Genomic DNA, 27,370 nt, shown 5'->3' with positions numbered 1-27,370 from the left:
GACTGAGGGGCCTGGTGGGCTGCAGTCCATGGGGTCGCTAAGAGTCGGGCATGACAGAGAGACTTCACTGTCACTTTTCACTTGCATGCACTGGAGAAGGAAATGGCAACCCACTCCAGTGTTCTTGCCTGGAGAATCCCAGGGATGGGGGAGCCTGGTGGGCTGCCGTCTATGGTGTTGCACAGAGTTGCTGAAGCGACTTAGCAGCAATCACTATAGTAAAAGATATTTATCATTTTCACAATCAATAGCCAAACAACAAAAAAAGATAATTACAGTTGCAAGCCATAATGGAAACATGATTAACCCAATAGCACTGACACGTGTACATTACCATATGTAAAACAGATGGCCAGTGCAAGTTCGATGCAGGAAGCAGGGCACCCAAAACTGGTGCTCTGGGGCAACCCAGAGGGACGGGGTGGAGAGGGAGCTGCAAGCAGAGTTCAGGGTCGGGGGACACATGTATACCTGAGGCTGATTCATGATGAAGGAGGGCAAAAACACCACAATGTTGTCAAGTAATTGTCCTCCAATTAAAATAAATAAATTTTTAAAATATTTATATACGATTTGGGGGGTTAAGTAGAGTGATGTGGTGAGTGGAAGTGCATACATGTACATTTTCATCTACCCAGCCAGTCTAGGTCTTTTGGTTAGTGCGTGCATGCTAAGTCGCTTCAGTCGTGTCCGACTCTTTGTGACCCTATGGACTGTAGCCCGCCAGGCTCCTCTGTCCATGGAGATTCTCCAGGCAAGAATACTGGAGTGGGTTGCCATGTTCTCCTCCAGGGGATCTTCCCGACCCAGGGATCGAACCAGTGACTCCCATGGCTCCTGCATTGCAGGCGGATTCTTTTCCACTGAGCCACTGGGGAAGCCCTTGGTTAGTGCATGTAATCCATTTACATTTAAGTTAGTTATCAGTGTGTATGATTCTATTACAATTTTCTTAATTGTTTTGGGTTTATTTTTTATAGGTCTTTCCCTTCTCTTGTGTTTCCTGCCTTGAAAAACTGCTTTAGCACTTGTTGTAAAGCTGGTTCAATGGTGCTGAATTCTCTTAACTTCTGCTTGCCTGGAAAGCTTTTGACTTCTCTGTCAAATCTGAACTAGAGTCTTGCTGGGTAGAGTATTCTGGGTTGTAGCTTCTTCCCTTTCTTCACTTAAGTATATTGCATCACCAGTCACCTTTAATATCCCTCTTTCCTGGAAGCTTCCTTTCATATTCCCTTTCCCTCCAGTCTGGATTAGGATCTCTTCAGAGCAGAACATGCTAGGTATAACCTTCCAAAGCACTTTATCGTACAACTTTATTGTAATTGTCTGTTCTCTTCCACATATCCATAAGATAAAGTTCCTTAAAGGCAAGATTATATCTTTATTTTGAGCAGCTAGTACCCAGCACAGGACTGTTGAATTAATGAGTAATTATAAAAGAAAGCACTAACCAGAAAAGTAAAATGATAATTTATGAGAATTTATTGCTGTTGTTTAGTTGCTAAGTCATCTCTGAGCCCTTTGAAATCCTGCAGACTGTAGCCTGCCAGGCTCCTTCATCCCTGGGATTTCCCAGGCAAGAATACTGGAGTGAGTTGCCATTTCCTTCTCCAGGGGATATTTCTGATCAGGAATCGAACCCGTCTCCTGCACTAGGAGGCAGGTTCTTTACCACTGAGGCACCAGGGAAGCCCCAGCTTATGAGAATAAGAAGTTTTAAATTGCTCTTGTTTAAAATGGTAGAAAGAGATCCACACAAAAGTACCTCAGTGATGTAAAAGGAATGATATTCATTGATAATTATCATGGATTAAGTCATCATGTCACTAATTGTAAATCCATCAAAACATTTTCATGGAAAAATGGTCCAGGTTGTCATTTCAGAATGCTAGGACTACAACCCCTGTCCAGCATTAGCCACAAGTTGCCTCATCGAAAGAGAAACCTCACCATTAGCTGTTATAGCCTCAGTGATTGTGTGAATAAGAAACAGTGAGATTAAAAACTGTTTCTTGGTCTCTGGAGCCCTGGGGGAAGGTACTCCCCCAACTTGTGAGATAGAAAAATAATGCTAGTTCCATAGCAATGATTTAGTAATTTCTATAAGAAAAAAATAATTTTAGGATATTTGCTATTTGAGTTTAAAAAATAAAAATCTCAGAATCTAACTTCAATAGATGACTCATCATTTTGTTAAGAAAAATATTCAAAGAGAAAAGAAATCTATATACGACCCGTGAGTGTTCATGTGATAACATGATCTTTCCTCAAATAAGTAATGAATGTCCTAAGTCCTCTTGTGTTCAGCATGTGATTCCAATTCTATACACATTCCTCTAAGAATGACATTTAAGCTGATTTATTTCAAGTGAATTTCTAGGCAAATTGTTCCTTAAGAAAGAGATACGAATTCTTCTTACACTAAAACACAGCCTTCTTTTAGAATATCTAAACATTCAATACTTCTTTCTTATTAGCAAAATATTGCCATTGTTCTAAAATAAACCAACCAAGCAAATCACTTGAGCAAAATCATTATCCTTTCTAACAGCTCCTCATTTATAAAATGAGGATAATAATTCCTCCTACCCAGGACCTGTAAAGACTACAAATAATATATGTACATACAAAGGAATGATCACCATGCTTAGCACACAATCTGCTAATCACAAGAAGTCTCTGTTTTTTATTTTCTAAAAGATTTTTTAAAATCCAATTTAATCCTTCTGGTGAGGATGCAATTTAATTGTCTTCATTTTGGGGAAAATATAGGTAACATACAGAAATACGGATTATTCACACACATATTCACACACATGTGTTTGGTATGTCCCTGAAGTATCCATTTTCTGTGCACTTATCTGAGGTTATCCACTTTGCTTCACCATGTGCAGACTTGTCTCAGATTCAGCTAAGTTAAACATTCAGATGATTAATTTCAGAAATAAATAAAAAAGGGAATATCTGTTCCTTTGAAGCTAGAAATATGCTGTAAAGTTATTCTCATAGGATTATATTTAGCTGGAATCATAGCAAGCGCAAATAAAAGGAGATATCTCATTACATATGTTCTACTTCTCAGACATTTTTAAATTCTTTCCTCCTATAAACCATTCTTAGAATTACTTTACTCTCAAAATAGATACAGTATTTACTTCATTCAAAGGATCACAAAAATTTAACTATGAGTTCATACTTTTCAGTTTAAATATTGAATTACCAAAACATTCCAGTTTAATTTCCTTTGCTTACTTTCCACACATGTAAGTGGAAAACAGTAATTTTTGAATTGAAATTTTATTATCAAAATAGATGTTATGCAGAAAACAGTTAATATAGCTGGCCTAAGATTGCTATTCTTAGACAAGCTGGCTGACTCCTGGGAACTTAGATTTCAAAATAGTTCTAACTATTCCCTTGCTGATGAGTGGTTTGCTATGCCTAAATTGCTTGTGCAAAGCAAACTATGGTTTATGTCGAATACTCGCTTTCCTTCTGGGAGTACGGAATTGTGGTATGTGGTATGCAACAGGTGTCTATGTGACCAGCTCCAATTATACCTTGGACACTGAGTCTCCAATAAGCTTCTCTTGTCAAAAACATTTCACGTGCGTGTATGCTTAGGCATGCCCGACTCTAAAAGACTTCATAGACTGTATGCAGTCCACTAGGCTCTTCTATCCATGGAATTTTCCAGGCAAGAACACTGGATGGGTTACCATTTCCTCCTCAGGGGATCTTCCTGACCCACAGATACAACCCACATCTCCTGCATTGCAGGCAGATTCTTTACTGCTGAGCCAAGGGGGAAGTCCCCCAAAACATTTCACATGTTTTGTAACAGTTTACTGATGGAGGAATAAAGCCTGTGTGACTCCACTGGGAGAGGACTCTTGAAAGCTTGCTCCTGGTTTCCTCCAGATGTTGCCGCAAGTGCCTTTTTTCTTTCGCTGATCTTACTTTGCATACGTTCACCATAAAGCTGTGAGTAAACTGTATACTAATTCCTACTAGTTCTCCTAAAATGTCAAAAACTCTTAGGGTTACTTGGGGACTCTCAACACAGATGGCATAAAATGATCAAAATACCTTCTACTTTTTCCCACTTTTATATTGCCTTTTGTTATTTTTTCCTAGGTACACCATTTAGGAACACAGAGAAATTGAACAGTTAAGAGAGATAAATAATTATAAAAACGTTGCCATCCAATGACCTAATTATTAACTCCCCGAAATCTGGCTTTCTCCTAGATTACAGCCCACTTTTAAAAATATAAATTTTAGATTATTTAAAACAAATTATAACTACTTAGAACATTTGAAAATCCTTACTAGGTTACTGTTAGTTTTTGTAATGTCCACCTTCTTAGAAATTGCTTTACCTTTAGAGAACAGGTTAAGTCCAATCATTTTAATTGCAAAATGGAATATATTAATCAGTTCAAAGATGTATTTTTTTTTTAGTTTTGAAAATCATAAACATGTTAACCATGCATACATTCTGAACTATATCTTAAAATCGAAATTGACTTTAGTGAAAATTCTGAACTGTTTAAATTGTTCTCAAATATTTCCCAGTAGTATTGCCAGTGGTACAGAACTTACATTTTTTTGCAGTGTGGGCATTTTGCCAGAGTGTTGAACCTCAATTCCATCCACTGTAAAATAAATGAGAAGAGAGGTTGACAAGAAAAACAACTGAAAACTATCCAATCTGATAAGGTGTTTCTTTTAGTTCAAAGGTTCTCAGGGATCACGACAGAAGCCATCAACCTTTTCATGTTTATATGAGCTTTCCCCCTCCAGCTCATGTCCCCCTCCCTTAAAATAAAGGTTACACTTCCCCTCCGAAACAGTTCCCAAGGTTTCCCCAGTTTTCTGACGCAATCTCGGTTTGCTTTACAATGAAAACTGAATGTCATGTCATAATTGGGTCATTTTATTCAGCTCTATGTCTCACTCCACTGCCAGAAAATAAAAACATATGTCATGTATCTCCAAAGTTGTTTCTTCTCCGAATATTAATGCCTAGATTTTTAAAATACATGGATATTGAGTCAATACTAAAATACAATTATTCTATTTATGAAGAAAATCCACAAGGTAAATAAATAAAACAAATTAGATACAAGTAGAACTAGTGGCCACCTGATGTGAAGAACGGACTTATTTGAAAAGACCCTGATGCTGGGAAAGAGTGAAGGCAGGAGAAAAAGGGGACGACAGAGGATGAAATGGTTGGATGGCATCACCGACTCGATGGACATGGGTTTGAGTAAACCCCAAGAGTTGGTGAGGGACAGGGAGGCCTGGCATGCTGCAGTCCATGGGGTCACAAAGAGTCGGACGCGACTGAGCTGAACTGAGAACTAATGCGAGGAAACTGCTTTCAGCTTATAGTTGCTTATTCTACGTAAAAAAATACACTCCTATAAACAACTTTCTTTCAGTTTTCTTCCCTGTGTTGTTGTTGTTCAGTCAGTCGTTGTGATCCCATGGACTGCAGCATGCCAGGCTTCCCTGTCCTTCATTATCTCCTGGAGTTTGCTCAAACTCAACGTCCATTGAGTCAATGATGCCCTCCAACTATCTCATCCTGTGTTGCCCTCTTTTCCTCCTGCCTTTAATTTTTCCCAGCATCTGGGTCTTTTCCAATGAGTCAGTTCTTCATATCAGGTGGCCAAAGTATTAGCGCTTCAGCTTCAGCCTCAGTCCTTCCAATGAACACTCAGGACTGATTTCCTTTAGGATTGACTGGTTGGATCTCCTTGCAGTCCAAGGACTCTTGAGAGTCTACTCCAGCACCACAGTTCAAAAGCATCAATTCTTTGGTGCTCAGCCTTCTTTATGCTCCAACTCTCACCTCTGTACATGACTACTGGAAAAATCATAGCTTCGACTTTATTACGTATATCTTCCCTGTAATATAGGCAGTAATGTGGGCTACCTTCCCCACAGTACTGTTATTCAGATGCTTGAAACAGCTTACTGGTATTAAAAGTAGGTTAAAGTGTTTGAACAGATGTGCAATATAAGTTTAAAATAAGTATTAATAGCACTGACATATATACACTACCATGTGCAAAATTGCTAGCTACTGGGAAGATGCTATATAGCATGGGGGGATGGTAGGATGGCAGTCAAGAGGGAAAGGATATATGTATGTATAAGTATATATACATATATATATATATATGGCCAAATTGCCAGGGGCTCAGAGGTTAAAGCGTCTTCCTGGAATGTGGGAGACCCAGGTTCGATCCCTGGGTCAGGAAGATCCCCTGGAGAAGGAAATGGCAACCCACTCCAGTACTCTTGCCTGGAGAATCCCGTGGAGGGAGGAGCCTGGTAGGCTACAGTCCATGGGGTCCCAAAGAGTTGGACATGACTGAGTGACTTCACTTTACTTCACATATATATATATATACATATATATATGTATATTCAAAAGTAGAGACATTACTTTGCCAACAAAGGTCTGTCTAATCAAGGCTATGGTTTTTCCAGTGGTCATGTATGGATGTGAGAGTTGGACTGTGAAGAAAGCTGAGCACCGAAGAATTGATGCTTTTGAACTATGGGTTGGAGAAGACTCTTGAGAGTCCCTTGGACTGCAAGGAGATCCAACCAGTCCATTCTAAAGGAGATCAGTCCTGGGTGTTCTTTGGAAGGACTGATGCTAAAGCTGAAACTCCAATACTTTGGCCACCTCATGCGAAGAGTTGACTTATTGGAAAAGTCCTCTGATGCTGGGAGGGATTCGGGGCAGGAGGAGAAGGAGATGACAGAGGATGAGATGGCTGGATGGCATCACTGACTCGATGGACGTGAGTTTGAGTGAACTCCAGGAGTTGGTGATGGACAGGGAGGCCTGGTGTGCTGCAATTAATGGGGTTGCAGAGTCGTACATGACTGAGCGACTGAACTGAACTGAACTGATATACATATAGTTCTGAGTGATTTTCATTGTTGTATGGTAGAAACCAACGCAGCATTGTAAAGAAATTATCCTCCAATTAAAAAATAATAAAAAAGTAACTCTTCACCACAAAAAAATGTATTTCCTCAGCCACTTTGCTTCTTTTAACACAGAAAAACTTAAATTTGTTATTTATAAATAACATTTGCAATGACATTACAAGTTCAACAAGGGTTTCCCTTGTGGCTCATCTGGTAAAGAATCTGTCTGCAATGCTTTTGCCTCCCATCATTTGCTTTTCTATATATCTTCTTGTAAAGTGTACACTTCCTTTATAGAATTCCTTCAAGTACATTAACAGTTTTATCATCAACATAACCTTTCTTTCATTAATATTAATTTTTGTTAATTATTCTGGGTCACTCCTTTTTTCTTCATAACTCTCAAGTTTTAGGTATAGTGGGGCTTCAATAAGTCATGCATATTCAAATGTTTTCCACACAATAGAAGATAATGTTCAGAAAATATCTGATACATGATTTTTTTCTTTTTAATTTTTTAATGATTAACTTTTAAAAAGACAAATCTGAGTTTGGACTTCTTTTTAGTCATTTTAATTTCAAACTTTCTGAAAGTTATGTAACCTTGAAATAGTCTCTCTCAATCACAGTAGGAATATACAGACCCAAGGTAAACAAACTAGAAATGAAACTTTACATGAATGTTCACTCTTTTCACAGTGATTATTTTTCAATATTTGAGAAAGCTAAACCAAGGCTACAGTTCTTTCAAGCACCATTAACTGTTTCTTTCGCTACTTATTTTGTAATGAATTTATTTCAAAGCTTATTATTAATAGTAAAAATGCTAAAATTAATGCACTAAACAGAGACTTACATAGATATCTACAGAAATTGGCATAGAACATTAAGAAGTGAAGAATACAGAAATCTTACTAATTACTTTTCTGTATTTGTAGTTATAAGATAGTTGTTGAACTTGTAGTGAGAGTGCAAGTCACTCAGTCATGTCCGACTCTTTGCAATTCCATGGACTATATAGTTCAAGAAATTCTCTAGGCCTGAATACTGGAGTGGGTAGCCTTTCCCTTCTCTAGGTGATTTTCCCAACCCAGGGATCAAACCCAGGTCTCCCGCATTGCAAGCGGATTATTAAACAGATGAGCCACAAGGGAAACCCTTGTTGAACTTGTAATGTCATTGCAAATGTTATTTATAAATAACAAATTTAAGTTTTTCTTTGTTAAAAGAAGCAAAGTGGCTGAGGAAGCAATTATGAAACCCCTTAAAGCTGAAAGCTGAAGCCGAAACTCCAATACTTTGGCCACCTGATCCAAAGAACTGACTCATTTGAAAAGACCCTGATGCTGGCAAAGATTAAAGATGGGAGGAGAAAGGGACAACAGAGGATAAGATGGTTGGATGGCATCATCAACTCGATGGACATGAGTTTGAGTAAACTCTGGGAATTGGTGATGGAAGAGAGGCCTGGTGTGCTGCAGTCCATGGGGTCACAGTCACACATGACTGAGGGACTGAACTGAACTCAAAATCCAAGTTTGAAGGCTAATACATTGGCAAAGAAATTCTAGAATTTTTAGATGACCAACCTACAGGAGATTAGTCAGGTTTTATCATTTCAGCACAGATTATGCATGATGCTTTTGAACTGTGGTGTTGCAGAAGACTCTTGAGAGTCCCATGGACTGCAAGGAGATCCAATCAGTCCATTCTAAAGGAGATCAGTCCTGGGTGTTCTTTGGAAGGAATGATGCTAAAGCTGAAACTCCAGTACTTTGGCCACCTCATGCAAAGAGTTGACTGATTGGAAAAGACTCTGATGCTGGGAGGGACTGGGGGCAGGAGGAAAAGGGGACGACAGAGGATGAGATGGCTGGATGGCATCACCGACTTGATGGACATGGGTTTGGGTGAACTCCGGGAGTTGGTGATGGACTAGGAGGCCTGGCATGCTGCAGTTCATGGGGTCGCAAAGAGTCGGACACGACTGAGCGACTGAACTGAACAGAACTGAACTGATGCATGATAAATTTGATTACAACTGACAACTAAGACTCAGTTGTATAATTAGTAACATACAGGGAGCAACTTAGCATATCTGGTTTTGTTGTTATCTATAAGAATTCTTTTAAATGTAGCAAACTAAGACTAGAAAAACATGTATTATTAGAAATAACTTTGTCATAATCTATTTGAATGAATGCAAATACCTGTCCTTTTGAAAGGATTTACCACTGTTCTCTTATCTAAAATGCAGCCTCTGCACTCTTAAATAAATTTTATTGCCAAACCTTGAAGTGTCAATATAAAAAAATATCTGATTTTTCCTGTTTTTAATTGGATAAATTTGATAGGTAACATTGTGTAAATTTAAGGTGTACAGTCTACTACTTTGATACATTTATATCTTGTAACATGGTTGTCACTGTAGTGACATTTATCACATTACATAATTATAATACAATATTACTGTCTATATTCATTATAAACTCCAGGAGATAGTGAAGGACAGGGAAGCCTAGCATGCTGCACTCCATGGGGTTGCAGAGTTGGATACAACTGAGCCCCGAACTACAACAACAATATTCATTATGCTGTGCTTTATTTAGATCTCCATGACTTATTTACTAATTGTTACAAGTTTGTACCATGAGTCTTATCCCCCACCTCCCATGTTCTGATATCTTCTGGTACCTACAATTTTCCTATTTTTACAGGTTCAATTTTTTTCCACTCTATAATTAAGGGATATCATGCAGCACTTCTCTTTCTCTGTCTGACTTACCTTTTTTAGCAAATGTGCTCAAGGTCCTCTGTGTTGTCATAAATGGCAGAATACCCTGATTCCTTGTAGGAGTAGTGTTAGTTGCTCAGTAGTATCCGACTCTGTGATCCCATGGACTACAGCCCGCCAGGATCCTCTGTCCATGGGATTCTCCAGGCAAGGATACTGGAGTGGGTTGCCATGCCCTTCTCCAAATCATTTCCTGTGGCTGAATAATATTCCACTGTGTATTTTTGTTTGCGCTCAGTCACTCAGTCATGTCCAACTCTCTGCGGCCCCAGGGACTGTAGCCCACCAGGCTCCTCTGTCCATGGAATTTTCCAGGCAAGAATACTGGGGAGGGTTTGCCATTTCCTACTCCAGGGGATCTTCCAGACCCAGGGATCGAACTCACATCTCTTGCATCTCCTACACTGGCAGGCAGGTTCTTTACCACTAACGCCACCTGGGAAGCCCCACATCCTTTTTATCCATTCATCCATTGTGGGCATTTGCATTGTTTCCACATTTTGGCTATTATGAAAATTATTTTCTATCAGAAAGGTTAAAAGCAACTTCTCTAAAACCCAATTGTTTTTAGTAGAGGTCTTCCAATGTTTGGCTTATTTCTAACCATTCTATAATATATAATAGATAACTTAGATTCACCAAGGTATATTTTTAAATTGATCATAGGAGGCACATAAGAAAGTTATACTACTAAAAACTAGTCAGCTGATAGTACCCTACTAGATTTTATTTTCTAATGGGTTCAACACACAACTGGGGTCATTTGATCTCTGGGTTGGAAAGACCCCCTGGAGCAGGAAAAGGCAACCCATTCCAGTATTCTGGCCTGGATAACTCCATGGACAGAGGCGCCTGGGAGGCTTCAGTCCATGGGGTCACAAAGAGTCAGGCCAACTGAGCGACTGAGCACACACACATGTCATTACTTTAAAGTGTGTTCACTGCTGTCACTCTGCTGAGCAACCGAACTATAGAACCCTATGAACAAGTGAAGAAAATCGAAACCTGTCTGAAGGTACTATACTGGCCCACTTCAGGGCAAAGTTTGAACTATCATCTATGATTCAGGTATGTATGATAGGTTGTGTTAGATTTTCTGGGAAATGCCAACCGTACCCAGCACGTGGACCTGCCTTCCATCAGTAACGGAAAACACCTAGCCCACACAGACGCAGTTAAACTCTCTGCTGTTTAATTGTCTTAAGAAACCTCTTTATGTTCATGTAGAACCAGTCTGTAACACTTTTATTCTTCTGGAAAAATACTTTCTAAACAAAGTCCCCCAAACATTAGTCTGGTTAGACAATCCCCTCAAAACTGTTTCGACATCTTAAAATGTTTATACATACTACATAAAGCTTCCTCTTGGATCTGAATATTATTTAATCATTTATAAGAAATTAAGTTTAATTATTTTAATTGTAATAATTATTTAATAGTTTAACATTAATATTTAATTATTATTATTTTAACACATTATATACTAAAAGTGCTAAAGAATATACCTATAAAAATTCTGCTTAATTTTTTTATCCTAGCAATTCCTTATAATCTTGGAACTCTTTACTCACATAATACTTATTATTATCCTGTAAAATGAGCATTCTAATGAATATGCTTTGGAAAATGCAAATTTAGCTTTTCTCAACACTATCCACGGTTCCAGACAGGCTGTTAAATGAATACTGTGAATAGTGTGAATTTCTAGTAAATACAATTTTAGCATTATGGCAGTGATATTATATTACATTGTATTATTTGTTATAAATGAAAAATATCATTGAGGACACAGTCCATTATAATTTTAACCCATGGGAATGATTTTGTCTTAGGTCTCAGTATTCCAGTAAAAGCTGTGAAGTTTTCAGAAAACATCACAAATATCTTGTAATAGATCATGTTTTCTTCTTTTTATTAACCATAGAAGGCTCACTGTTAAAATTCAGTCAAATTTTAACAACTGCACAGGACTGAATATTATGCATACTTATATTCTTATATATGACTTCATCATATTTCTGCCCTATTTTTCATCTTCTTGATTTTGCATGTTTTAATTTTCAAAGCTACTGGACTTTGTAACTTGTCTCAGTTGCTTATGGGCCTTGTAAACCAAGGCTGAAACAAGGTATGGAATAAGTAGATGAATTTTCCTATTAGTTAAAAGTCTGAAGGACAAAGACTAACACGGAGAATCTAAGATTACTTGGATTGGCATAATAATAATAATGATGAGGTGATGTTCTCAAGTGAGAATGGAGGGCTTATTCTTTGTAACCCTCAGCATCCATCATTAGTCTGAGACTCTCAAAGGTAATAGCCACCCTAGAAGTATCACCAAAAACTTTGTTTTCTGGGAATTTTGAAATCATCTTTAAATACCATGGGTGTTAATACAAAACACCCGTTCCTGCCAAAGACATAAAATTTTAAAATCATAATTACTATGCTAATAAGATTCACGTGCTTGCACTGAATGTTAAGTAAGTTACAAGTTCATTTCTGGCTTACATAAAACTTAGTGATTTTCTTCCAAGGGGAAAATATTTAAACCCCAAATTTTTTACGCATAAATGTATAAAGTTATGTCACATATATCTATTTAACCTCTTGACTTAGATCATTCTCTAGAATTCATTTCTAGATGATTCCAAAAATTAAATATAAAGCTTTATAACAGCTGTTTTTAATTTTATTTTTTCCTCATACCCTTATCTATCCTAATATCAGTTTGGCCAATTCTCTCTCAAATTCTTTATGCTATTCATAACCACTGTCATCATTTTTCTGAATAATAAAGCCTAAATATCTTATGTCTCTTCAGACTTGCCCATATGCAATAAATTATATACATAACATCCACAAATACATTTTAATTATAAATCTCTGTTTTAGCTTTCCATTACTCTTAGGATAATGTCACTTCAGCTAGCCTAGATGCTTCTATATATACACTAAGAACATTCTGTATTTCCCTGCTGCAGCCTAAATGCTGCTGGTGCTGCTGATGCTAAGTTGCTTCAGTCATGTCTGACTCTGTGCGACCCCATAGATGGAAGCCCACCAGGCTCCGACGTCCCTGGGATTCTCCAGACAAGAACACTGGAGTGGGTTGCCATGTCCTTCTCCAATGCATGAAAGTGAAAAGTGAAAGTGAAGTTGCTCAGTCGTGTCTGACTCCTGGCGACCCCATGGACTGCAGCCCACCAGGCTCCTCCGTTCATGGGATTTTCCAGCACATAATTCTTGTTTTAACTGTCTTTCTCCTGCTATTATTGGAAAATCCCATGAGGGCAGGAACTGCACTTTCCTGTTTCCCAAGCATGTAACCCAGTGTCTGGTACACACTCAATATTTATTTTTGAACAACTGAAGTCAGCTCACTTATAATGTGGTTTGCAAAGATGGGCTCGATAAAGGACAGAAATGGTAGGGACCTAACAGAAGCAGAAGATATTAAGAAGAGGTGGCAAGAATACACAGAAGAACTGTACAAAAAAGATCTTCACGACCCAGATAATCACGATGGTGTGATCACTGACCTACAGCCAGACATCCTGGAATGTGAAGTCAAGTGGGCTTTAGAAAGCATCACTAAGAACAAAGCTAGTGGAGGTGATGGAATTCCAGTTGAGCTATTTCAAATCCTAAAAGATGATGCTGTGAAAGTGCTGCACTCAATATGACAGCAAATTTGGGAAATTCAACAGTGGCCACAGGACTGGAAAAGGTCAGTTTTCATTCCAATCCCAAAGAAAGGCAATGCCAAAGAATGCTCAAACTACTGCACAATTGCACTCATCTCACATGCTAGTAAAGGAATGCTCACAATTCTCCAAGCCAGGCTTCAGCAATATGTGAACTGTGAACTTCCTGATGTTCAAGCTGGTTATAGAAAAGGCAGATGAACCAGAGATCAAATTGTCAACATCCACTGGATCATGGAAAAAGCAAGAGAGTTCCAGAAAAACATCTATTTCTGCTTTATTGACTATGCCAAAGCCTTTGACTGTGTAGATCACAATAAACTGTGGACAATTCTGAAAGAGATGGGAATACCAGAACACCTGATCTGCCTCTTGAGAAATTTGTATGCAGGTCAGGAAGCAACAGTTAGAACTGGACACGGAACAACAGACTGGTTCCAAATAGGAAAAGGAGTATGTCAAGGCTGTATATTGTCACCCTGCTTATTTAACTTACATGCAGAGTACATCATGAGAATCACCGGACTGGAAGAAACACAAGCTGGACTCAAGATTGCCGGGAGAAATATCAATAACCTCAGATATGCAGATGACACCACCCTTATGGCAGAAAGTGAAGAGGAACTGAAAAGCCTCTTGATGAAAGTGAAAGAGGAGAGTGAAAAAGTTGGCTTAAAGCTCAGCATTCAGAAAACGAAGATCACGGCACCCAGTCCCATCACTTCATGGGAAATAGATAGGGAAACAGTGGAAACAGTGTCAGACTTTATTTTTTTGGGCTCCAAAATCACTGAAGATGGTAAGTGCAGCCATGAAATTAAAAGACACTTGCTCCTTGGAAGAAAAGCTATGAGAAAGTTCAATAGCATATTAAAAAGCAGAGACATTACTTTACCAATAAAGGTCCGTATTGTCAAAGCTATGGTTATTCCAGTACTCATGTACGGAGGTGAGAGTTGGATCATAAAGAAGGCTGAGTTCTGAAGAATTGATGCTTTTGAACTGTGGTGTTGGAGAAGACTCTTGAGAGTCCCTTGGACTGCAAGGAGATCCAACCAGTCAATCCTAAAGGAAATCAGTGCTGAATACTCATTGGAGGGACTGATGCTGAAGCTGAAACTCCAATACTTTGGCCACCCAATGTGAAGAACTGACTCATTTGAAAAGACCTTGATTCTGGGAAAGATTGAAGGCAGGAGGAGAAGGGGATGACAGAGGATGAGATGGTTGGATGGCATCACTGACTCAATGGACATGAGTTTGAGCAAGCTCTGGGTGTTGGTGATGGACAGGGAAGCCTGGCGTGCTGCAGTCCATGGGGTTGCAAACAGCTGGACTCAGAGACTGAACTGAAATGAACTGAGTTTATTCCCTTAACTCCAAGTTTCATATTTAAAAATCAGAAAAATTTTGATAAATTGTAATAAGAATATTTCTTGAATCTAGAATCAAGCAAGGCCATTGCATGAGGCTGTACGTTTTGTGCTCTACTAAGGAGGTGAGGGTAGGAGGTAGGTTCAATTGCTCACTAAGCCAAGATACCCAAGTTGCTCTGCCTAGAGGACAAGGTGCTTGTTTATTATTGGCCTATCCAGAGAGGCCCTTTTTGCAAATGAATGAGTCAGAGGATTCACCTTATATGTAATTTACAAATAATGCAGTATATTATTAACTGCAGTTCTGATTAACTATCTTTCTTTAAAAAAAGGCTTTATTTTAATCTGTTGGTCAATTTGCACTTGGACCAAACTATAAGACTACAAGCAGTGGTCAAATCTGTGTGATCATGACCTACATTGAACAGACTGATGTCTCTGACAGATGTCTTGTTACATACCAGGAATGTGTTTCCACAGTGCCCACACACGACCCTTGTACCTTCTGGTTGCACGGGCAATGCAGGTTGAGCGGGCTGCTCTTCAGAAACAAGCATTACTGGGCCAAGGTTAATTATGCGTCTACTGTGGAAAGAGAAAGGGAAAACCTCATTATCCCACAAATGGAGAGAGGGCAAAACCTATAATATACGGCCCAAACATGTGATACAGCATTGAAAATAAGATACTCTTGCTTTATAAATTAAGTGAATTAAGTTTCAGCTTTTAGGGCCAAAATCATAGAAAATAGCAATAGTCAATATTTTAAAAGTAACAAAATAAGATGGAATTGGACCTAATCAAATCACCTTAGTGAGTGAGTATAGTGAAGTCACTCAGTTGCGTCCAGTCTTTGCGACCCCATGGACTGTAGCCTACCAGGCTCCTCCCTCCATGGGATTCTCCAGGCAAGAGTACTGGAGTGGGTTGCCATTTTCTTCTCCAGGGGATCTTCCCGACCCAGGGATTGAACCTGGGTCTCCCGCATTGCAGGCAGACACTTTAACCTCTGAGCCACCAGGGAAGCCCTTAGGAACCATTTAACTGCTCCATATAATTTCAAATCTTATCATTCCTCATCTTACCTTATCTTATCCTATCTAGGAAGACAACCTGAGTTTGATAAAAGACTAAAGAAGTTAAAATATTCTAAATTAACATTTATATGTGAGCCATGAAGATACCAAAGTGCTGAGTCAAACAAAATTTTTCTGGGTAGGCCAGTACTCCTTAATATGTATTTAATAAGAGTTGGACAGAAAAGAAAATGGTAGGCTCCTTTCCTTTCTGTTTCCCCCGCTACCATTACCTAGGGTTTCAACTGACTAACATTAAAAATGACAGAAATCACAGGGAAAAAGTACAGTTAAGGTTTTGATATACTCCTGTTTGGGCACTACATATGGCATTTGGCAGGGGCAAATAACTATAGAATTTATTTAAGTAGATTATACTTAACAAGGACTTCCCTGGTGGCTCAGACGGTAAAGCGTCTGCCTACAATGCGGGAGACCTGGGTTCAATCCCTGGGTCAGGAAGATCTCCTGGAGAAGGAAATGGCAACCCACTCCAGTATCCTTGCCTGGAAAATCCCATGGACGGAGGATTGTGGTGGGCTACAGTCCATGGGATAGCAAAGAGTCGGACACGACTGAGCAACTTCACTCACTCACTCACTCATACTTAGCAAAGACTAGTGTATTAACATGTGGTAAAGTGCACAATGATTACTAAAACACTTCCAAATCAAGATGAAATATGTCAAAGGTTCAAAGATAAACTAATCAGTTATTTTTAGTTAAATATAATGAGTCACTGATTTATTACAGTGCATTAAATAGTTATATAACATCAAGATAACTTGAATTGTTCATTCAAGAATATTGGTTTATGAATACTTGTAACCATTAATTTCAAACTAAGCAGTATCACTCCTTTAACAAAGAAAAAATACTGAAGGTCTTATAATTACTTTGAGGATAAAGACTGTTTAGAACAAACCCTGCCACATAATGAATCTTTAATAAGGACTTGTCAAATGAACAAATGAATGAATAGATGAATCTTTATGTCTTACCAATTGGGTCTTGGACATCCTATTCGCCGTGATGTGTCCTTACAAATGAGGAGACAATTACAAGGGCATCTAACGTATTTCTTCCCTGCTGGGGGATTTTTGATTGGCTAGATAAGAGAAGAAAATACAAACGAAGCGAATTAACTGAAGTACAGATTGCCAAAGCTTGCTTGTGTATAAAGAGGAAATGAATCCTAAAAACCTAAAGCTGCACATAGTGCTACCAAAGTACAAATTAAGGAAAATTGCATCATAAATGATTTATTTCATTGAAATATAGTTGATTCACAACATTGTGTTAACTTCCACTGTACAGCAAAGTGACTTGGTCATACACATACATATTCTTTTTCATATTCTCTTCCATCATGGTTTGTTGATGGAATGTTTCACATTCTCTTCCATCATGGTTTGCTGACAGAATAGTGAATATAGTCCCTGGTGCTATACAGTAGTGCCTTGTGTACCCATCATATATACCAGCGGTCCACATCCTTTTTGGTACCAGGGGCTCGTTTTGTGGAAGACAATTTTTCCATAGCCTGGGGGGAGGGTGCGGTGCCAGATGTTTCAGGTGTATTACATTCATTGTCCTGCTGCTGATCTGACAAGAGGTGGAATTCAGGCAATAATGTGAGCGATGGGGAGCAGCTGCAAATATAGAGGGAGCTTTGCTCACTCTGCCGCACTCACCTCCTGCAGCGTGGCCCAGTTCCTGACAGGCCACAGACCAGCACCAGTCCGTGGCCCAGGGGCTGGGGACACTGGGGACCCCTGCTGGGTCTAAGAGTTCGCATCTGCTAGTCCCAACCTCCCAGTCCTTCCCTTCCAACCCCCTGCCCTTTGACAAGCGCAAGTCTGTCCTCCATGTCTGTGAGTCTGTTTCTGTATCATGTCTTAGACTTGCCACTTGTAAATGGCATCAGATGGTGTTTGCCTTTGTCTTTCTGACTTACTTCTCTTAGTATGGTAATCTCTAGGTCTAGACATATGTATATCTCACCTCTTCTGTATCCATCCATCCATCAGTGGATGTTTAGGCTGTTTCCATGTCTTGGCTATGGTAAACAGTGCTGCTATTCTACCTTTCCAGTTTAGATATATGACTAGATATACGCCCAAGAGTAGAACTGCTTGATCATATGGCAACTCTGATTTTAGTTTTTTTGAGGAACCTGCCACACTCTTTTCCATAGTGGCTGCACCAGTTTCCATTCCCACTAACAGCGCATGCTGCTGCTGCTAAGTTGCTTCAGTCGTGTCCGACTCTGTGCGACCCTATAGACGGCAGCCCACCAGGCTCCGACATCCCTGGGATTCTCCAGGCAAGAACACCGGAGTGGGTTGCCATTTCCTTCTCCAATGCATGAAAGTGAAAAGTGAAAATGAAGTTGCTCAGTCGTGTTCGACTCTTCGCGACCCCATGGACTGCAGCCTACCAGGCTCCTCTGTCCATGGGATTTTCCAGGCAAGAGTACTGGAGTGTGTGGCCATTGCCTTCTCCAAACAGTGCATGAGGGTCCCTTTTTCTCCACACCCTCTCCAGCAATTATTACTTGTAGTCTTTTTAATAATGGCCATTCTGACAGGTGTGAACTCATTGTAGCTTTGATGTGTATTTCTCTAATAATTAGCGATGAATCATAAGTGATTTTAAACAGCTCAAGTATTTGGAAACACTCTATAAAATCTGGGGGACCGCAGAGATTGAATTATGAAGGGCATGTTTCAAAATTAGTTTGTATTGGCCTGGAATTGTTTTCCATTTGAAGTTCACAAGACAGGATCATCTATCTGCCTGGCCAAGGGTTTCTGCACATGTCTGAGGAAAGCAAGCTCAAGAAGAATAGTAGGGAAAGAGGAGCTTATCACAAATTTGAGACTTATTATAGCTCTTAATGCAAGTATTTCTTCACAGTAAATTTAAAAGCTAGACTAAGTAACACTAAAGAAAACACTCCTTTCATTACAAGGATGTAAGCTTGTTAAAGTAAATAAGCTATAGTGCAGAGAGAGGAACAGAACACCACTCCTGTGGCATACTTGCCAAAGATGTATAAGCTGAATCTAATCATGAGAGAGCATCAGACAAACCCGAACAAGGAACATTCTACAGAATATCTTACCTGTATGTATAAACTCGAACCCAAAACAATAAAGTAAATGGCATTGGGATCATACTTATCAGTAATTACCTTAAACGTAAATGGGTTGAATGCCCCAACCAAAAGACAAAGACTGGCTGAATGGATACAAAAACAAGACCCCTACATATGTTGTCTGCAGGAGACCCACCTCAAAACAGGGGACACATACAGACTGAAAGTGAAGGGCTGGAAAAAGATTTTCCATGCAAATAGGGACCAAAAGAAAGCAGGAGTAGCAATACTCATATCAGATAAAATAGACTTTAAAACAAAGGCTGTGAAAAGAGACAAAGAAGGTCACTACATAATGATCAAAGGATCAATCCAAGAAGAAGATATAACAATTATAAATATATATGCACCCAACACGGGAGCACCACAGTATGTAAGACAAATGCTAGCAAGTATGAAAGGAGAAATTAACAATAACACAATAATAGTGGGAGACTTTAATACCCCACTCACACCTATGGATAGATCAACTAAACAGAAAATTAACAAGGAAACACAAACTTTAAATGATACAATAGACCAGTTAGACCTAATTGATATCTATAGGACATTTCATCCCAAAACAATGAATTTCACCTTTTTCTCAAGCGCACATGGAACCTTCTCCAGGATAGATCACATCCTGGGCCATAAAGCTAGCCTTGGTAAATTCAAAAAAATAGAAATCATTCCAAGCGTCTTTTCTGACCACAATGCAGTAAGATTAGATCGCAATTACAGGAGAAAAACTATTAAAAATTCCAACATATGGAGGCTGAACAACACGCTGCTGAATAACCAACAAATCACAGAAGAAATCACAGAAGAAATCAAAATTTGCATAGAAACGAATGAAAATGAAAACACAACAACCCAAACCTGTGGGACACGGTAAAAGCAGTCCTAAGGGGAAAGTTCATAGCAATACAGGCACACCTCAAGAAACAAGAAAAAAGTCAAATAAATAACCTAACGCTACACCTAAAGCAACTAGAGAAGGAAGAAATGAAGAACCCCAGGGTTAGTAGAAGGAAAGAAATCTTAAAAATTAGAGCAGAAATAAATGCAAAAGAAACAAAAGAAACCATAGCAAAAATCAACAAAGCCAAAAGCTGGTTCTTTGAAAGGATAAATAAAATTGACAAACCATTAGCCAGACTCATCAAGAAACAAAGGGAGAAAAATCAAATCAATAAAATTAGAAACGAAAATGGAGAGATCACAACAGACAACACAGAAATACAAAGGATCATAAGAGACTACTATCAACAATTATATGCCAATAAAATGGACAACGAGGAAGAAATGGACAAATTCTTAGAAAAGTACAACTTTCCAAAACTCGACCAGGAAGAAATAGAAAACCTTAACAGACCCATCACAAGCACAGAAATTGAAACTGTAATCAAAAATCTTCCAGCAAACAAAAGCCCAGGTCCAGACAGCTTCACAGCTGAATTCTACCAAAAACTTAGAGAAGAGCTAACACCTATCCTGCTCAAACTCTTCCAGAAAATTGCAGAGGAAGGTAAACTTCCAAACTCATTCTATGAGGCCACCATCACCCTAATACCAAAACCTGACAAAGATCCCACAAAAAAAGGAAACTACAGGCCAATATCACTGATGAACATAGATGCAAAAATCCTAAACAAAATCCTAGCAATCAGAATCCAACAACACATTAAAAAGGTCATACACCATGACCAAGTGGGCTTTATCCCAGGGATGCAAGGATTCTTCAATATCCACAAATCAATCAATGTAATACACCACATTAACAAATTGAAAAACAAAAACCATATGATTATCTCAATAGATGCAGAGAAAGCCTTTGACAAAATTCAACATCCATTTATGATAAAAACTCTCCAGAAAGCAGGAATAGAAGGAACATACCTCAACATAATAAAAGCTATATATGACAAACCCACAGCAAACATTATCCTCAATGGTGAAAAATTGAAAGCATTTCCTCTAAAGTCAGGAACAAGACAAGGGTGCCCACTTTCACCATTACTATTCAACATAGTTTTGGAAGTTTTGGCCACAGCAATCAGAGCAGAAAAAGAAATAAAAGGAATCCAAATTGGAAAAGAAGTAAAACTCTCACTATTTGCAGATGACATGATCCTCTATATAGAAAACCCTAAAGACTCCACCAGAAAATTACTAGAACTAATCAATGACTATAGTAAAGTTGCAGGATATAAAATCAACACACAGAAATCCCTTGCATTCCTATACACTAATAGTGAAAAAACAGAAAGAGAAATTAAGGAAACAATTCCATTCACCATTGCAACGGAAAGAATAAAATACTTAGGAATATATCTACCTAAAGAAACTAAAGACCTATATATAGAAAACTATAAAACACTGGTGAAAGAAATCAAAGAGGACACTAATAGATGGAGAAATATACCATGTTCATGGATTGGAAGAATCAATATAGTGAAAATGAGTATACTACCCAAAGCAATTTATAGATTCAATGCAATCCCTATCAAGCTACCAACAGTATTCTTCACAGAGCTAGAACAAATAATTTCACAATTTGTATGGAAATACAAAAAACCTCGAATAGCCAAAGCGATCTTGAGAAAGAAGAATGGAACTGGAGGAATCAACCTACCTGACTTCAGGCTCTACTACAAAGCCACAGTTATCAAGACAGTATGGTACTGGCACAAAGACAGAAATATAGATCAATGGAACAAAATAGAAAGCCCAGAGATAAATCCACGCACATATGGACACCTTATCTTTGACAAAGGAGGCAAGAATATACAATGGATTAAAGACAATCTCTTTAACAAGTGGTGCTGGGAAATCTGGTCAACCACTTGTAAAAGAATGAAACTAGAACACTTTCTAACACCATACACAAAAATAAACTCAAAGTGGATTAAAGATCTCAACGTAAGACCAGAAACTATAAAACTCCTAGAGGAGAACATAGGCAAAACACTCTCTGACATTCATCACAGCAGGATCCTCTATGACCCACCTCCCAGAATATTGGAAATAAAAGCAAAAATAAACAAATGGGACCTAATTAACCTTAAAAGCTTCTGCACATCAAAGGAAACTATTAGCAAGGTGAAAAGACAGCCTTCAGAATGGGAGAAAATAATAGCAAATGAAGCAACCGACAAACAACTAATCTCAAAAATATACAAGCAACTCCTACAGCTCAACTCCAGAAAAATAAATGACCCAATCAAAAAATGGGCCAAAGATCTAAATAGACATTTCTCCAAAGAAGACATACAGATGGCTAACAAACACATGAAAAGATGCTCAACATCACTCATTATCAGAGAAATGCAAATCAAGACCACTATGAGGTACCATTTCACACCAGTCAGAATGGCTGCGATCCAAAAGTCTACAAATAATAAATGCTGGAGAGGGTGTGGAGAAAAGGGAACTCTCTTACACTGTTGGTGGGAATGCAAACTAGTACAGCCACTATGGAGAACAGTGTGGAGATTCCTTAAAAAACTGGAAATAGAACTGCCTTATGATCCAGCAATCCCACTGCTGGGCATACACACTGAGGAAACCAGAAGGGAAAGAGACACGTGTATCCCAATGTTCATCGCAGCACTGTTTATAATAGCCAGGACATGGAAGCAACCTAGATGTCCATCAGCAGATGAATGGATAAGAAAGCTGTGGTACATATACACAATGGAGTATTACTCAGCCATTAAAAAGAATACATTTGAATCAATTCTAATGAGGTGGATGAAACTGGAGCCTATTATACACAGTGAAGTAAGCCAGAAGGAAAAACACCAATACAGTATACTAACGCATATATATGGAATTTAGAAAGATGGTAACAATAACCCTGTGTACGAGACAGCAAAAGAGACACTGATGTATAGAACAGTCTTAAGGACTCTATGGGAGAGGGAGAGGGTGGGAAGATTTGGGAGAATGGCATGGAAACGTAAAATATCATGTATGAAATGAGATGCCAGTCCAGGTTCGATGCACGATACTGGATGCTTGGGGCTGGTGCACTGGGACGACCCAGAGGGATGGTATGGGGAGGGAGGAGGGAGGAGGGTTCAGGATGGGGAACACATGTATACCTGTGGCGGATTCATTTTGATATTTGGCAAAACTAATACAATTATGTAAAGTTTAAAAATAAAATAAAAGTAATTAAAAAAAAATAATATCTTACCTGTACTCTTCAAAATTGTCAAGGCAATAGAAGACTAAATTTCAGATTAAGGAAGATTAAAGAAACATAGTAACCAAATGCAATATATAATTTGTATATAATTTTATAATTTTAATAGTATTAAATATACTTATATTTATATATCATATAACATATTAAATGTATTTAAATTTTAAAAATATTTTTTAATTGACTTCTGGATCTGATTTTCTTTTTTCACTGAAACAATTGGGCAAACATGAATTAACTCGGGACACTCCCAGCGGTCCAACGACTAAGACTCTGCACAGAGCTGGGGTTTGCTAACTGGCCAGGGAGCTAGATCCCACATGCACAACTAAAGGTCCTGTGTGCTACAACTAAGACCCAGGACAGCCAAATAAATACATAAAAATAAATATTAAAAAAAATCATGAATTAAGTCAAAAGATTAGATAACTATTATATCAATGTTAATTTCTGATTTTATAATTTACTATAATTATATAAGTGAATGCTCTTTTTATTTTTTTAAGGAAATTCACATATTTAGGGCTTGAAGTGCACAATGTCCACAATTACCTTAAAAGGTTCTTAAAAAATTATTTATTTATTTGGAGACAGAAAGCTACTTTGTAAAATATCAATATTTACAGAATGTGGGTAAAGAACCTACCCTATGGGAATTCTCCATACTATGTACTATTATTGTTCTAGCTTTCTATAAGTCTACAATATGTGTTTTTTTTAAGATTTAAAAATTTTAAGTAAATAACCTTGGGAGAAATATGTATAAGTCAGCAATACATCAACTGTAATTTATTAAACGATATTATAATAGAATCTGACAATATAAAATATCCAGAATATATTGCTATACAATATAAAGTATCAAGAACCAGAATTTGTGTTAATTTCTCTAAATTCATATTTACCATTAAGTAAACATGTTGACAGAGCTTCCCTGGTGGCTCAGACAGTAAACAATCTCCCTGCAATGCAGGAGATTCGGGTTCTATCCTGGATTGAACCAGGGGTTCTCCATGGGTTGGGAAGATCCCCTGGAGAAGGCAATGGCAACCCACTCCAGTATTCTTGCCTAGAGAATTCCATGGACAGAGGAGCCTGGTGGGACATGACTGAGCAACTGACTGACTGACAATGGAATGTTACCCAGCCATAAAAAGAATAAATAATGCCATATGCAGCCACATGGATGGCCCTAGACATTATCATACTAAGTGAAATGTCAGGCAAAAAAAAAAAAGGCCCATATCATACATTATTGCTTGTACATGCAGTCTGAAAAAAATGATACAAATGAAGTTATATGCAAAATATAAATAGACCCATAGACGTAGAAAACAAACTGATGGTCATCAAAGTGGAAAAGGTGGAGGAATGAAGGATAAATTAGGAGTTTTGGATTAAATACACATACATACCATATATAAAACAGATAACCAATAAGTACCAACTGTATAGCACAGAGAATACACTCAATATTTTATAATAACCTATAAGGTAAATGAAGATGAAAATTTATGTATATATATATATATATATATATATATATGAATCACTTTGCTATACACTTCGAAGTATCTCAGCTGGTAAAGAATCCCCCTGCAATGCAGGAGACCCCGGTTTGATGCCTGGATCAGGAAGATCTGCTGGAGAAGGGATAGGCTACCGACTCCAGTATTTTTGGGCTTCTCTGGTGGCTCAGCTGGTAAAGAGTCCGCCTGCCATTAGGGAGACCTGGGTTTGACCCCTGGGTTGCTAAGATCCCCTGGAGAAGGGAAAGGCTACCCACTCCAGTATTGTGGCCTGGAGAATTCCATGGACTGTACAGTCCATGGGGTCGAAAAGAGTCAGACACAACTGAGCGACTTTCACTTTCACTTTCAAACTAATACAACATTGTAAATCATACTTCAGTAAAAAAAAAAAAAAATTGCAAGGTAAAGTAACAAGTTCTGATGTAGAAACTGCAGCAAGCTATTCAGAAGATCTAGCTAAGCTAATTAATGAAAGTGGCTACACTAAACAACATAGTTTCAACATATTTTCTTCTTCCCTATATAGTAAAAACATGTTATCTAGGATCTTCACTTTCACTTTTCACTTTCATGCATTGGAGAAGGAAATGGCAACCCACTCCAGTGTTCTTGCCTGGAGAATCCCAGGGACGGGGAAGCCTGGTGGGCTGCCGTCTGTGGGGTCGCACAGAGTCGGACACAACTGAAGCGACTTAGCAGCAGCAGCAGCAGCAGGATCTTCATAGACAAAAAGGAAAAAATAGTGCCTGATTTCAAAGCTTCAAAGGACAGGCTGACTCTCTTGCTAGGGGCTAATGCAGCTGGTGACTAAGTCGAAGCCAACGCTCATTTACCGTTCTGAAAATCCCAGGGCCCTTAAAGAATTATGCTAAAACTGCACTGCCACTAGAACAAAGTCTGGACGACAGCACATCTGTTTACAGAATGGTTTATTGAACATTCTAAGTCCACTGTTGAAACCTACAGCTGAAAAAAGATTCCTTTCAAAATACTACCTCCTATTGATAATGCACCTGGTCACCCAAGAGCTCTTATGGAGATGTACAATAAAATTAAGTTGTTTTTCATGCTTGCTAACACAACATCCATTCTGCAGTCGATGGATCAAGAAGCAATTTCGACTTTCAAGTTTCATTTTTTAGGAAATAGATTTTATAAGGCTACAGCTGCCAGAGATAGTGATTCCCTTGATAGATGTGTCACTGTGGATTTAACCAACAGTCTAAATCCAGTTCTCTGAAGTGATGAGTTCATACAGGATCAATAAAATTTGGCTACTTCTGGACATAAAGACGGAGAAGGCAATGGCAGCCCACTCCAGTACTCTTGCCTGGAAAATCCCATGGACGGAGGAGCCTGGTGGGCTGCAGTCCATGCAGTCGCTAAGAGTTGGACACAACTGAGTGACTTCACTTTCACGCATTGGAGAAGGAAATGGCAACCCACTCCAGTGTTCTTGCCTGGAGAATCCTAGGGATGGGGGAGCCTGGTGGGCTGCTGTGTATGGGATCGCACAGAGTCGGACACGACTGAAGCGACTTAGCAGCAGGACATAAAGAAAACTGGACTGGAATTTTTATATGATTGGTTGTTGTTCAGTCACTCAGATATGTCTGACTGACTGTGACCGCTTGGACTGCAGCACGCCAGGCTTCCCTGTCTTTTACTATCTCCCAGAGTTTGCTCAAACTTACGTCCATCAAGTCAATGATGCCATCCAACCATCTCCTCCTCTATCATCCCCTTCTCCTCCTACCTTCAATCTTTCCCAGCATCAGGGTCTTTCCCAATGAGTCAGCTCTTAGCATCAGGTGGCCAAAGTATTGGAGTTTAGGCTTTAGCATCAGTCCTTCCAATGAAAATTCAGAGCTGATTTCCTTTAGGATTGACTGGTTTGTTCCCCTTGCTGTCCAAGGGACTCTCAAGAGTCTTCTCCAGCACCACAGTTCAAAAGCACCAATTCTTTGTCGCTCAAACTTCTTTATGGTCCAACTCTCACCTCCTTACATGGATACTGGAAAACCCATAGCTTTGACTAGAGGAATCTTTGTAGGCAAAGTGATGTGTCTGCTTTTTAAAATATGCTGTCTAGGTTTCTCATAATTTTTCTTCCAAGGAGCAAGTGTCTTAATTTCATGGCTGCAGTCACCATCCAATGTCACTTTGGAGCCCAAGAAAATCAAGTCTGTAACTGTTTCCATTTCCCCCCATCTATTTGCCATGAAGTGATGGGACCAGATGCCATGATCTTAGTTTTTTGAATGGTGAGTTTTAAGCCATCTTTCTCACTCTCCTCTTTCATTTTCATCAAGAGGTTCTTTAATTCTTCTTTGCTTTCTCCCATTAAGATGGTAAAGTATCTGCCTGCAATGCAGGTAGACCCGGGTTTGATCCTTGGGTTGGGAAGATCCCCTGGAGAAGGGAATGGCAGCCCACTCCCAATATTCTTGCCTGGAGTATTTTGTGGACAGAAGAGCCTGGTGGGCTACAGTCCTTCAGGTGGCAAAGAGCTGGACACGACTGAGCAACTAACACTTTACATGATTACTACCCCTAATAAATAAAGAAACGTAAAT

At 38.8% G+C, this 27,370-nt stretch overlaps 1 protein-coding gene across 1 annotated transcript in view; it reads right to left on the bottom strand.

The window, feature by feature from the left end:
- Positions 1 to 27,370, bottom strand: part of PIP4P2 (phosphatidylinositol-4,5-bisphosphate 4-phosphatase 2) — a 73,938-nt gene that overhangs the window by 15,305 nt on the left and 31,263 nt on the right. The window contains exons 3-5 of the mRNA XM_019974051.2: positions 16,915 to 17,021; positions 15,299 to 15,422; positions 4,606 to 4,658 (exon numbers count right to left, since the gene is read on the bottom strand). Of these exons, the coding sequence (XP_019829610.2) occupies positions 4,606 to 4,658; positions 15,299 to 15,422; positions 16,915 to 17,021 (284 nt within the window). The remainder of the gene's footprint in view (positions 1 to 4,605; positions 4,659 to 15,298; positions 15,423 to 16,914; positions 17,022 to 27,370) is intronic.

This window comes from Bos indicus, chromosome 14 (assembly GCF_029378745.1).
Source record: "Bos indicus isolate NIAB-ARS_2022 breed Sahiwal x Tharparkar chromosome 14, NIAB-ARS_B.indTharparkar_mat_pri_1.0, whole genome shotgun sequence".
In the NCBI taxonomy this organism is placed as follows: domain Eukaryota; kingdom Metazoa; phylum Chordata; class Mammalia; order Artiodactyla; family Bovidae; genus Bos; species Bos indicus.
Note: the sequence above shows the minus strand (reverse complement) of the source record. Positions and strands in the feature narration are given on the sequence as shown.